Source organism: Macadamia integrifolia, chromosome 4, assembly GCF_013358625.1.
Source record: "Macadamia integrifolia cultivar HAES 741 chromosome 4, SCU_Mint_v3, whole genome shotgun sequence".
In the NCBI taxonomy this organism is placed as follows: domain Eukaryota; kingdom Viridiplantae; phylum Streptophyta; class Magnoliopsida; order Proteales; family Proteaceae; genus Macadamia; species Macadamia integrifolia.
The window spans coordinates 8,735,859-8,749,256 of NC_056560.1; the positions used below are offsets into that span (position 1 = coordinate 8,735,859).

Here is a 13,398-nt window from a genome sequence, read left to right on the forward strand (position 1 = left end):
TGGGCCACTTTGAGTCCATGTTTGAAGTCTCACATCTGTATCCCATACCAACTATAATGTTGATGTCTAAGCTACGTTAGTGTTACATTGTATACTTGCCTTCTCATTCAAGTCTCCAAGTGGTGGACCATGAATCTTTCCTCCTACATAGGGCGCACCCATTGGGAACCGTTCCACCAAATGATGGGCCATCAAATCATCAAGACCATGCTTTTCATAGCTCATGAAAGCGCCTAATGCTCCCAGAAAACCCTCATGCCGCAAAAACATTGCCTGTGCCGCACCTTTTGACCTGAAAAGGAGAATTGAAATATTGAAGTAATGAATATGAGAAAGAGATCAGGAGGTTAGATCAGGCCAACAAAAAATGATAACAGGAGAGAAGGGGGGGCGGGGGCGGGGGCGGGGGCGGGGGCGGGGAGGATGTGTAATGAAAACACTTCAAAGCTTGAAAAGGTCCAGTTTTTTATACTCACCAGAAATGTACAGCGAAGGAAATAGTATCCATAGTGTATGCATGACCTCGTATAAAAAATCCTCCAAAAAAGATACGCTTGATCCCAAATCGAAGTGCATTCAAGTATGAGATCTAATATGGAAGAAACCAAATCAGAAATACTGCATTACAAAAGCATAGCACAGCTTCCTCTTCTTACACCATCTAACCTAGCTCACACACATGTGCACACACACACACACACAGAGACACACGGATATGCGTAAACACATAAACAGAAAATTTGCATACTTGACAGAAAAAAATCAGATCTTGGATCAGGTTGCGCACTCTCATATATATTATGTCGGATCTAATATGGAAGAAACCAAATCAGAAATACTGCAATACAAAAGCATAGCACAGCTTCATATTCTTACACCATCTAACCTAGCTCACACACACACACACATACTCTCACACACAACACCTGCATATGCATAGACACATAAACAGAATATTTGCATGCTTGACAGGAAAAAATCAGATCTTGGATCAGGTTGCGCATTCTCATATATATTAGGTCGGACTTTGGAGCAATATCTGTCAAGAATACTGTGTTAAAGTTGCTGTTTGTTAATGTTTATTAGTTATTGTCTTCCATAGTGGTATTTTAGTTTTATATGTTACTGTTTTAGCTTTAGGTTGAGATACAAACAAACCAAGGGTATTTTTAAATTCTCTACAGAACTTAAGATATATATATATATAGATATAGATATTTGAGGCTATCGGGTGGGGGGTGTTTAACCTATTCTTTTCTTGTCAGACAATATACCTCTTTCCCATCGATCTCCGTCTCTCTCTTCTTCTTTTCCTCCTTCTTACTGGTTTCTCTTATTTATTTTGTTACATGGTATCAGAGCAATAGCAACCGGTAATTCCATTCTCCACCCTCAATGGTTTGAGGGTCTCTTAAGATTCTCGAAGAGGTGTACGGCATTTTTTGCTGTTCTACAACTACTTGTGATAGCTTCTCTTGTTCCATGAAAAACAAAAACAAGAGTCTTCTCCCTGCGGTTGGAAGTTCTGGAATCTTCTCAGTTCTTTGCTCCTTATGATTGCTGATTCTTAAAGTTTTCACATTAGATCATGATGATTGCTGGATCATGTTTTTCTCTACAGTGGATGATCTATCCATCCAGCTACAAGCCTGCAGTTGGTCTTCTCTTTGCTGTTGATGAATATTTTGTTTTCATCAGATATTTCTCCCAATGATATGAAGGTTCTCCCCACAATATGGTTGCTGTTGATGAGTTTTTCTTTATGAGAACCTGGCAACCTGCCCTGCAATAAAAGACTATTGCTGGTGCGGACTTCATTCCTGCGGATGAAGTCCTCTTAATGTTATGAAGATCTGCCCCTCCTACAGATCTTGTTCTACATGTTCTACTCAACTTGCGGTTGCTGTTTCCGTTATTCTACTGGTCTGATCTGCATATAACTATGATCTAATCATCAACTATGCTTTGGATTAATGCTAGTTCTTTGCTGAATCACAAGACAAGATTGGAGTTCATTCAAGATTTTTTTTTTTTTTTGGGGGGTGGGGGGGTGGTTCTGCTGCTTTTCAAACCCCATGGCGCACAGTACCCCCCTTTTTTTTATGTTCCCTATTGCTAATAGGAAACATCATATAGGAGATTCAGGCCTAATTCCACTCATACTTAAGAGGTTTTCTTATGCAGCACACCACCACAGAGGTTCTTATTGATCAGATTTTGATCTGAATTAGGCATAGTTAGCAAATTCGGATTCGGGAATTATTCGGGCGAAGAATTATTCGGAATAATTCGATTGACTAATTTAAGGATTCGGTCAAAAAAGCTTATTGGGTTTTTTTATTTTTTTATTTTTGTTTTTTATTATTATTATTTTTTTTTTTTATTTTTTTTTTAAATAATGTTTAAGTGGACCGAATAATTCGGTTTAATTCGGATTCGGTCCGAATTATTCGCGCTTTATATTCACTTTTGAAAAAATCGCGAATTTTACCGAAGTTTATTTTTAATTCGGATTCGGTCAGAATTTTTGATAAAATTCGGAAAAATTCGGTTGGGCCGAATAATTCGCGAATTATTCGGCCGAATTGATAACACTGGAATTAGGTAACTGGATTGTGAATTACTGCAAGTTCCCATTTTTAAGGGAACCTACTTTCTATTTTTTGTACTCAACCCTATTACTGCTTATCTGTCCATTGGATCTTCATCAGACTTTGGGGATATTTTGCACCATCGTAAAGGCACTCTTGACCTGAATTTGAAGATGATCCAAGCGTCAGATTCAGAGTTATTTATTTTCTCCTGTTCTGGTCATCTCAGGGTCCTAAAATCATACTATATTTGGGATTATCTCTACTAGGGTTTGCATATTGTGATCTGCAACTACTTTCTATTTGCTAGTGTTGCTGGATTTTTTTCTCTCTCTATCTGTTATGGTTATTTGCCTGTGTCTTCTTATCAAAGATTATTTGCCCGTCTTCTTGTTGGAGAGATTATTTGTTTGTCTCCTTACTAAAGACTATTTACCTGTCTCCTTATTGGAGATTATGTGCACGTCTCCTTATTGGAGATTATTTCACATTCTTATTGAAGATTTTTTATTATGGATTTCTTCTTATTGAATATTTGTTATTGTGGATTTTTCTTATCGAAGATTTGTTATTGTGGATTTCTTCTTATCGAAGATTTTCTGTTTGTAGTTGCAATTTCCTGGCCTGTGGCTGATATTTCCTACCACTTATACTTTTACCTGGATTCCTTCTTTATGAAGAATTTTCTCTGTTGCTGCTGCCTCTGGCTAATGTGTTTTTGTTGGTGTTATGACTGGAATAAAGTTTTCTGTGGTTCTCTTGTTTTCTGTGAGTTTACAGATGATTGTTGGCTACTAGCTTCTACAACTGATGTATTTGTTCAAGTCTGCGACTGGCTAGTGCTGGTTATGTATGCTCTTGTTGTTTCAAGCTGGAGGGGGAGTGTTAAGAATATTGTGTTAAAGTTGCAAGTTATTACTGTTATTGGTTATGGTTGTTGTTTTATTGTTATTAATTATGTCTTCAATATGAGTATTTTAGTCTTTATATGTTACTGTTTAGGTTTATGTTGAGATATACATAAAACAAGGGTATTTTTGTGTTATAGGACTTAAGTTATATATATATATATATACACACACACATTTGAGCCTATCGGTGGGGTTTTAACCTATTATTTTATTTGCAGCCAACAGACCTCTTTCCCAACACTTCTCTTATCGATTTCCATCTCACTCTTCTTCTTCTTCTCCTTCTTGCTGGTTCTCTTATTTATTTTGTTGCAATGTCAATTTCAAATTTGGATCAGTCTAAAAGATATGCTAATAAATCAGTTCAGCGCTGATGTGAACCTTAATAGGATTCCAAATAACCTCTTATGATAGCACATAAAATTTAATCTAAGTTATGTTAGAAATTTGACTCTAAAAAGCTCACCTGTCCGATATTATATGAAATCATTCGTAGGAGTGACAAGGAGATATCCTCAGGTCTGTAGTCTTCAAGCTCCTTGTCTTCGTACATAGCCTTCCCAAAGCTAGAAGCAATGGTTGATGCAGACAAACCAATCTGTGACCATTAAATGAATTAGGAGTTATTAGATTCTAGCATGAAAAACAAGAAGAAAAACTAGTACCCTAATGCAATATCCAAAACCAAAATCTAATGCACTAAACCCCCTATGAGGAATAAGAAAAACCAAAGAATACCAAGAGAAAGTATCTTGCAGTTGGTAATGATAATTTCAGTAAAAACAACACTAAATAAAAAATAAAGGGACCACTTGAATTCAAGGTGAGTAAAGGGGACCAAGAAGAAAATCTACAACAAAAGAATGGTCTAATCAAAAGGATAGTTGAGTTCCTAAGATCTTTCTGATAAAGCATTCACTCTTCAGTTCATCCGAAGTACATCTATTACTTGGTGCAATAAATAGGTTATTCAGAAGCCTTTTTCTTTATTTATTCTTATCCACCACATCGATTCAAATCTTCATCAGCACATACCAAGGAAATGGAATCCTGGCCTCCAACTTATGACAGACACATCAGTGATCAGTCCCATTCAATTGAGGATGTTGGGGACAGAAGATATGATGACAGACCTCTTCTAATTTCAGCTGAGTTCTTCAGGTCTTTCTGATAAAGCATGACTTTTTGGTTCATTCCAAAATACATCTATTGCTTAGTGCAAGGATAGCCATCCTCCATTCAACAGCCTTTATATATTTATTTTCACCAAATCAATTCAAATCTTCATCAGCACATACAAGGAAATGGCATCCTGCACAACAACTTATGATAGACACAACAGTATCAGTGCCCATGCAGTTGGGGATGGTGGGGTAGAAGATATGATGACAGAACTCTTTTTACCTCAATTCTGACAGATTCTGTATATATATAAAAGGTCTAGAGTATCGATATGTATCCTAAGATACACTCTGGTAGATATCTGCTTCTCACCCTACGGTCACATACACATCCAAAATTCCAATTGTATTATACCATAGTATAAATACAAGGTCTAGAGTACCAATACTCATCCTAAGACACACTCTGATAGATATCTGTTTTTGGCCTAAGGCCACAAATGTGACATGTGATCCGAAAATTCCCAGTGTTATACCGTAATATCAGTATTGCATTAATTGAATGAATAGGTACCCATACACGTAAATATACATGGGTAACATCAGTACTTAAAACAGTACCCAAGACCAAGAGCCATATTCTGTTTTGAAATTCTTTAACTGCTACTCCATTCTCCAACAATCTCTTGTTGTGGCTTAAAAATTGTTGTAACTTGTAATTAAATAAAAAGACATCAAGTTGAATATGGAAAGAAATCATCATGTGAACTAAACCAGAAATGTCCTTCAATCTGTTTTATTTGGCAGTAAGTAAGATCTTGTTTACTATTCACAACCATATATATTTCTCCTGTTCAAATCAATAAAAAAGAGTATCCCCAATATACAGGTCTAACAAAAAGCAGAAAGTGTAATGCAGACTGCACCTTAGGATAAATAGTCTTAGCCTACCCTAAATCAAGTCCATGTATCTATTTGATATACCTTAAAACCAGTAACCTATTTCTAAACACATCCAACCCCAGTTACATGGTATGGGGTTTATATGGCCCTTCCTGCAACCTTAGGATGATACTCAGCAAAAGCATTAACTAAGAAAAGGTTGATTAGACTTGGACTTTATACAAGAATATAAATATAGGTGATCATCAATACCTCTGAAAGTTTTCTCTACCCTTTCCTTTTACTCCTATCCACTGTGCTGGCATGTCTACTGTCAAATGTATAGAAACAAATAAATGCATGAATACATGACTCGCAGACGCCTAGCTTCACATTGGTGTTCAGGGGAAGGGAGTTAGTCTCTAAAGTTTGCTTAGGCTTTTTCCACCAGCATGTTTTTTCAAATTAGGATCTCTCACAGCATAGTTTCAATTACTAGTACCAACCAAAAATTTGAAAGATGTCGGCAGAGACAAAAGTATACAGAATCTGTAGTTTCCACCTCTATGGAAACAAGAATAACCACACCCGTTATTAATCTTTATTCAGAAATTGCAATTTCTTGTAAATGTGAACTGCAGTCTGTTCCCAAGCATGGTATTTCCTGTGTACTGTTTTGTCCCAAAAAATGCATCCAAGAGTTGGCTTATTCACACAAAGTTCAACAGATTATATTTGGAATTTATACCTTGGAATAATCCATACCACCATAGATGTCTCCAACAAGCATGTCTATTTTCCTATTATCCCCTCGCTGACTCAACTCCAACAACTCGTCAAAGCTGGAATTAAACAAAACAGATTGTTAGCATTAAACAAGAAACTAAATTGGAGGTAGAATAGTGTAACAATGCCAAATGAGCTGGAAGATCATGACCTCTTGCACTTTGTCAAAAGTCTTCCCAAACCCCAATAAGTACCACCACCAACGTTTGTTCCGCTAACTCGCTGAAACTTCCCCTCTCCATCCACCTATATAATCACCTCAAAACTGTGAGTGCTGGTTAATCTTTTTAATTCTAAATGGTAAATAAGGTGAGGGAAATATTAAGCACAACCTTGATCATGCTAACACCAGATCCAACATTAACAAGGAGATAAGGGAACAATTCATTGTGGTCAATCTGCACAAATTCTTTCCGACCCTCCATGTGTGTGAAAGCCTCATGCCGGATTGCCTACACACAACACAAATAAAGAGCCTGTTGAGATTCTTAATAAAGTATAAATAATCCAAAGGAGAAAATAATGGAAACTTGACAAGATAGCAAAGTCAAGATCACATTGAATATCAAATATATGACCCCTCTATGTAAACATAGTGTTTCTCAGGATAAATGGACCGACTAATAACTCAACAACAAGAAATCCCAAATTACGATGAAAGGAATTGGAGCACCAACCGGAACAAATATATTGAAATGATACCACACAGAGAGTCCCACAGAATCCTTCAGGGTGCTTCTTTGAGCAATGACAGTCAAGCTGAACTCTACACTTTAATTTTCACCACCAGATATAATTGATCATTTAATCACATCAGGTTATTCCATAAATTTCAAGGACTGGCCAAGGGCAATCCACCTCAGAATCAGATGGCTAATCCGATCCATTATACACAGTTGATCAGCTGATCCACCGCATTGGGCTTCTGCCCTCTTAATTAGCTAATCCTTCATTTGGACTATCCACTCCATACCAATCTGGGACACTTACCAGGAAGAATCCGGTCTGATTATGAGCTGAACTGAAAAAAAAAAACCCTAGATTCTTTCTTGACTCCCAATTATGATCCAAAGATAACCAATAGAAAACCATAGGCAAACAAACTGAGTTTATTCAGACCTGATCACAAATCTACATACTTAAGAAGTTACAGAAGCCATCCTATATTCACAATGGTACAACCTATTTAAAGGCTGGGCACTTTCAGAACATTGGTTTGTATATTCCTAATTTCTTATCACTGAATGTGTATTATGTAGCTTTATGACCAACTACTACCATATAGCCTTCGTACAAAACTTCAAAGTCTAATAGATTGGTCAAATAGATTAAATGCAGAGCCAAATCCTCATGTTAGAGAATTTTTTGTTTTCTTATTTTGTGCAAGATTCTCTATATGTCACATTATTTATGGAATACTAATGCCCCAACATGAAGATAAATACAAGAACATATAGGGGATACCATCCATTGACCTTGCACCTTTATTTATTAATGGGAATTAAATGTAACATGGTCCAAGGAGGAAAAAATTCAAGCCAATTTGATACGTATTCAAACATCCTCAGGGGATTAACAACATCAATGGGTTCAAGGAAAGAATAAGAATGTCAAAACTCAAGATGCTAGATGTTATTTAACTCCCTTCATAATATTCACAAAAAAGAATAAGTGAGAACTCAAATGATGAATATTATTTACTCTAGTGTTCTCTTCACAAATATTCACTGACAAAGAAATCAAAGGAAGTTCATACCGGGGGGGGGGGGGATCAGGGTACTACCTTAAGCAAAAAATTCGCTCCAGCCACAAGACAATCCATTTCATCTTCCTTGTCAAGACCGACTCCAATCCTCTCTTTGAAAAGGTCTGCAAATTTGTATGCTCCACCACCTGTGGCCTTCACCCAAACTTAGCTAGTAAATAGATCTACATGCATTAAGACCAAATAGACACCCGAGTGTCCAAGTATAAAACAGATCATCCTTTTGTTCAACTAACAGTTTTCCACCTTCGAGATATATATGTCTACAAAATAAGGCATTCCCGACATAAAGGATACAGATAATAATAAAGATAGATCCAAGATGGCAAGGGAACACTACAGAGGAATTTGTTTCCAAGCTTCCAGATCAGAAGTCCAGGGAAGCAACCAGATGAGTAGTGGAAGAGGGAATGAAAGACTGACAAAGGCTCCTCTAAAGGATTCCTTTGTTCGGAGAGTCAGTGAATTGTTTTTCTTCCTTGGTATAGAAGATATTGGTTGCTTCAGGCATGCTCCGGGTTCTTTATGTGTTGATCAAGTGGCAAGGACCATGTGTACGGATTGGTTTATGTGCACATTTTAGGGGTATTGCTACCATTATTAATAGGTGGCATTTCACTGTTTTGCAGCCTTTTGGCTCTTCTTAAGCCCTATTGTTATCTTTGCTTTCTTCTTGCTATTTGTTTGCTGAATTCTTGTAGCTGACCAAGAATAAGATAGCTAAAATCATGATTTGGAAAGGTAGAAATGAAAGAGTTCACTAGAAATTTCAAAAACCTTTCCTCCCCAATTCCACCCTTCCTTTATATGGGGTATATATGTGTGTGTTATATAGAGGGTATAACATGCAATTCAGGATCATGAGACAAGCCTTTTCAGGAGTTGTTCCCAGTGAATCAATATCAGTAGATAGCTTGAGGGCCTAAATTCCAACTTAGATGTAACAGGTAAACAACCATGGCTAAAATAGTTCAAAATCAGACAACGCCACAAAATTTACCTTAATTATTGCATTATCATTGGATGGAACCGTGGAATGCCAACTGTGTGAATCCAATCCTGTTCACAAGGAAAATTACCAGAATCAACATAAAAAGAAAAATGTATCTATGGGAAAAGACGTTTTGTTCTTCAAGATATTATCAAAAGAAAAAGAAGTAATAACAACCAATTACCCAGTTACACAACAATTATCAACCAACAAGACTGCATTTACTTTGGTTTCCAATAAACAGAAGGAAACAAAGAAGATGAAAAGAACTGTGCAATACCACCAGTCAGCTGCTTCGAAGAAATAAAGTCCAAGCATTCATTAATCTTAGCTGTCTCAAACTTCACGAAATGCAGTCTTCCACCAAGAATAGGATACCTTCTATTACCATTTGTAACCCCTAATCTCTCCTTCAAAGACCTCTTCCTCTTATCATCAACTAAACAATCCTCATGTCTTGAGAAATATACCAACTTGATCAGAGATCCTGTGAGTAGAACATAGAATCATCAAGATATCTACATGAATGCATTGTAAAAAATCAACTGTACTGTCAAGTCGCATATGATCATCCCAAAGAGGAAACAAGGCAGTAATTAAAGCCACCTTCCTGCTTATCATCTGGAACTCTCAGTTTTTTAATATATAATAATAATAATAATAATAATAATAATAATAATAATAATAATAATAATAATAATAATAATAATAATAATAAGATTATAAAAGAGAGTATACCAGGCTGCGTAGTGTACACTAGTGCCTCCCTCTGTATATCAGTCTGCCCATAATAGGGGGCAGATATGTCATTTCATAAGAGGGAGAAGAGAGAGACACAGGGAGGCGTTAGTGTATGCTACAGAGTCTGGCAATGTTCTTTTGCCTTTTAAAAAAAAAAAAAACTACATGATGAAAATTTGTCATGATATCCAGTCTAAAAAGCATAAATTTCCTGGGAGAGGAAAGGACATTAAACAGAATTATAAATTTTACTCGTAAAGTAGAATAAGAAACCCATCACAAATTTACTAACAAGAACCAGATTGAGTAGCTTCAAATTCATTCACAGCAAAAAGCAGGACATCCCCAACTGGAAGGATGGCAAACAGACACAAAATTATCCGGTGTTTAGAAACTATATGCCAACTCTAACACCAAAGCAGAAGTCGTCGAAATAATGCTGAAAGAGAAGAAGCACATACAAGAAAAAAAAAGGGCATAGGCACAACTCATAATGTACGCAGCCTTACAGTCACTTCACTCGAACCTAAGACCACTAGGTCGCAATGGAGCAACCTTACCGTTGCACCAAGATCCACCTTTTATAGGTGTGCAACAAGAAAGATGAAAATTAGTCAGAGAGATATCATTCTGTCAGATTCGACCATCTCAGAAAAATAGAACAGAGGGTTGACATGAAACAGAAAAACAGATAAAACCATAAAGCCACATGCTAAACAAACTCCCCACCCCCACCCCCCAAACACACACACACACACACACACAAGGGAAAGAAAAAAAAAAAGAGGAACTGTCATACCAAATACAGAATCTACGTAGGAGAGGGAAGGAATTCCATCAATCAAAGTCAGGAAATAAAAAGCAAAAATCTGAACAGTTCATAATTCAGTTGTCACAACACACCCAAAAAATCTTCGGATTGTCAGAAAATACACTCCACTTTCAGAGGCAGCAATTTTAGGCAAAACAAAACGGATACAAAACCGCCCTAGAAAAAAAGGGAAATAAAAGTAGAAACACAAACCACCTCCGATGTCCAGAGCCAAATGAGATATGTCATCAGACTGGTTAGGCAACAAAATTGTTGGATCCCTCTCCTCAAAATTCCCCTGAATTGCAGCACCACTGAGATCGAGCTGAGGCCGGGAGCTTGATCTGTGAATTGAGTTAGCGGCTATCGGCGCCATTTCTATTTCAGTGCCCTCGGATTTCTCACCTTCCTCCTTATCCACCAAGCCCTCCTCAGTAGCCTTTTTTGTAGTGATGGCTTCAAGAACTGGGCCTTCATTTGTACTAGCCATTAATCCCAACTTCCTTCCACCTGCTGCCTAACCCCAATTGTATGCGCAAGCGTGTTTGGTGGGTCTCGTGTCCTACTCGTAGAAAACCCAAAAATCAAAAAATAAAAAATAAAAAATAAATAACAAATTTTAAATGAAAATTTTAAAAACCCATACATATTTTTGTAGATTCAGTTCATAAATCACAACAAGAACAAGATCAAGAAGGTTTCCCCATGACGATTAAATAATTAAAAAAAAAATCAGAATTCAAAATCAATGACCAAGCGTGAAAAACATGAATTCATTCAAACCAGTCAAACTAGAAGACTAGATCCCAATGCACCGAAACAAGTTCTTTGGATTTCACTACAAATGAACACACACACAGTTGGGTCTACATGAAGAGTAAAAAATTACTATAAAATACGATTCCCATTATTTCCGATAACGTCCAGCATCCACTATCTGCAACAACCCAAAGCACCAGATACTCTTTTACACCGCACAGCTTTTCATTAGAATATAGGAATAGCCGAATCAAAATTCGTCAAAAGGGTTTTCCTACTTTTTCTTGCAAATTTTTTAAATATTCTAAGAGATTGATAAGGAGACAAGGTAGAAGGAGAAAACTGTAAAATCAAGGCCGTAACTACCTTCCCCAAATGTCGTTTTTGTGGAATTTTTTTTCTCTCTCGTTCAACCGATCAATGACAATTCATATAGATCGCTGGACCAGTTGGGGGTTTGTGAATTGTGAGTCAGAGATCGTCCCCTCAGAAATCGAAAGGTTATTGTTACGTTTTTTGGTAACTCGTAAATAAACTGAGAATGAGAACAGTCAACGAAAAGGAGATGACTCACTCTAAGAATGCGTCCTATCCTCCGTCCAATTCGCTGACTTCCAGGTTTTGGTATGGTACCGTTGCAAAGCCGCTCATCTGTGGGGCCTGGGATTCAAAAATCAGATCGAATCGGCCTATTGGGCCATAATCTCGATTCTGTTCAGAACATGAGACTGACCGTTGCATCCCTTGTATGAAAACTTGTTTGTTTGTTTGTTTTTTTTCTTTTCTTTTAAGCTAATTGAAAACTAGGGGGGCTACGTTTTGAAGTCCAGAAAAAAGAAAAAAATATATGTAGAAGAGAGACAGATGCGTAACAAAAATCATTGTGTCATTATGCCCTTTTTTTTTCTTATCATGTTCATTGTATTTTTTTTTTTCTTGGCTATAAGACATATCCTAGGGTTTTTACGAAGTCACACAATTTCAGATCGATCAAGATCCCGATTCTTGGTTTTTAAAACCCTATCATAGACATTCTTTGATAAAATATGAAGTATGGCCAAGATTCATAATAATCTCGGTTCTTGAATTGTTAAGATCATTCAAGTCAATCCAAGTGACAGTAGATTGTACATATTAATCCTTTTTATCCTTGGGTTGTACAAGTGGGTCGAGATTGGATTGATTATCACCGGAGATCTATCTCGACAAATAATGATCCAATCCATGCGAATTCATCCATACCAACCCTAGATTACGAATCATGTGTTTGGGCCCGGCCCCATGTTGTTGAGATTTCATATGGTCCAAAAAACATATTCTGATAGGTTAGTCTGTTTATAGCCTAATTCGTCTATTCATGGCCTGATTAACTCAATTAAATTGTTTATATTATGATTAACAAGACCCCGATTATGAACTAGTAATCAACTTACGGAATATAGCCTATTGAGCTCAATTTACTAGAACATTAAATTTGTGAGGATTGATTAAGCCCAAACAAAAGAGATTGGATCAATTGACACCCCTTGGGTTAAGATATAGTCCATGTGATTAGTTTATACTTCTAAAACTTTCAAAAAAAAAGACAAAAAACGTCGATAGTCACATGGCCCACACTTAGGCACAAAAGTGTGCAACTTTACCACCCCACTCTTTTGAAATAAGAAAAAAAAATATACATATATATATATATATATATATCATACTACTATTAAAAAGTACATACTCTTTGCTTTAGTATACTTTTTAAAAAAGACAAAAAGAACCATCAACCTTTACATAAAAAACTTTCCAATAGACCAAAAAACCCCTCGAAATGGAAGAGAAAAATAATAATAATAATAAAAAAAATGTGGAGCTTATTGGGCTGATTAATTATTAAGTATTAAAAGAGAAGAAAAAATTCTTAATAATTAGGAATCGTGGCCTCAAAAAGAGGAAGGTGGAGGTAATTGGGAATTTTATTTTAAATAAATCCCTAATAATTATGAATTAAATCTTGGGCACATAATAACACACAAAAGGTGGAGGTTAAAAAAA

General features: G+C 36.5%; 1 protein-coding gene across 1 annotated transcript in view; it reads right to left on the bottom strand.

Moving 5' to 3' along the window:
• LOC122075345 (pantothenate kinase 2-like) overlaps positions 1-11,641 on the bottom strand; it is a 36,726-nt gene extending 25,085 nt beyond the window's left edge. Inside the window, exons 1-11 of the mRNA XM_042640339.1 lie at positions 11,489-11,641; positions 10,816-11,161; positions 9,328-9,534; positions 9,057-9,115; positions 8,075-8,191; positions 6,624-6,743; positions 6,443-6,537; positions 6,254-6,347; positions 3,969-4,100; positions 477-589; positions 100-292 (exon numbers count right to left, since the gene is read on the bottom strand). Coding sequence (XP_042496273.1) covers positions 100-292; positions 477-589; positions 3,969-4,100; positions 6,254-6,347; positions 6,443-6,537; positions 6,624-6,743; positions 8,075-8,191; positions 9,057-9,115; positions 9,328-9,534; positions 10,816-11,089 — 1,404 coding nt within the window. The 5' untranslated portion in view covers positions 11,090-11,161; positions 11,489-11,641. The remainder of the gene's footprint in view (positions 1-99; positions 293-476; positions 590-3,968; positions 4,101-6,253; positions 6,348-6,442; positions 6,538-6,623; positions 6,744-8,074; positions 8,192-9,056; positions 9,116-9,327; positions 9,535-10,815; positions 11,162-11,488) is intronic.
• Positions 11,642-13,398: the final 1,757 nt, after the last annotated feature.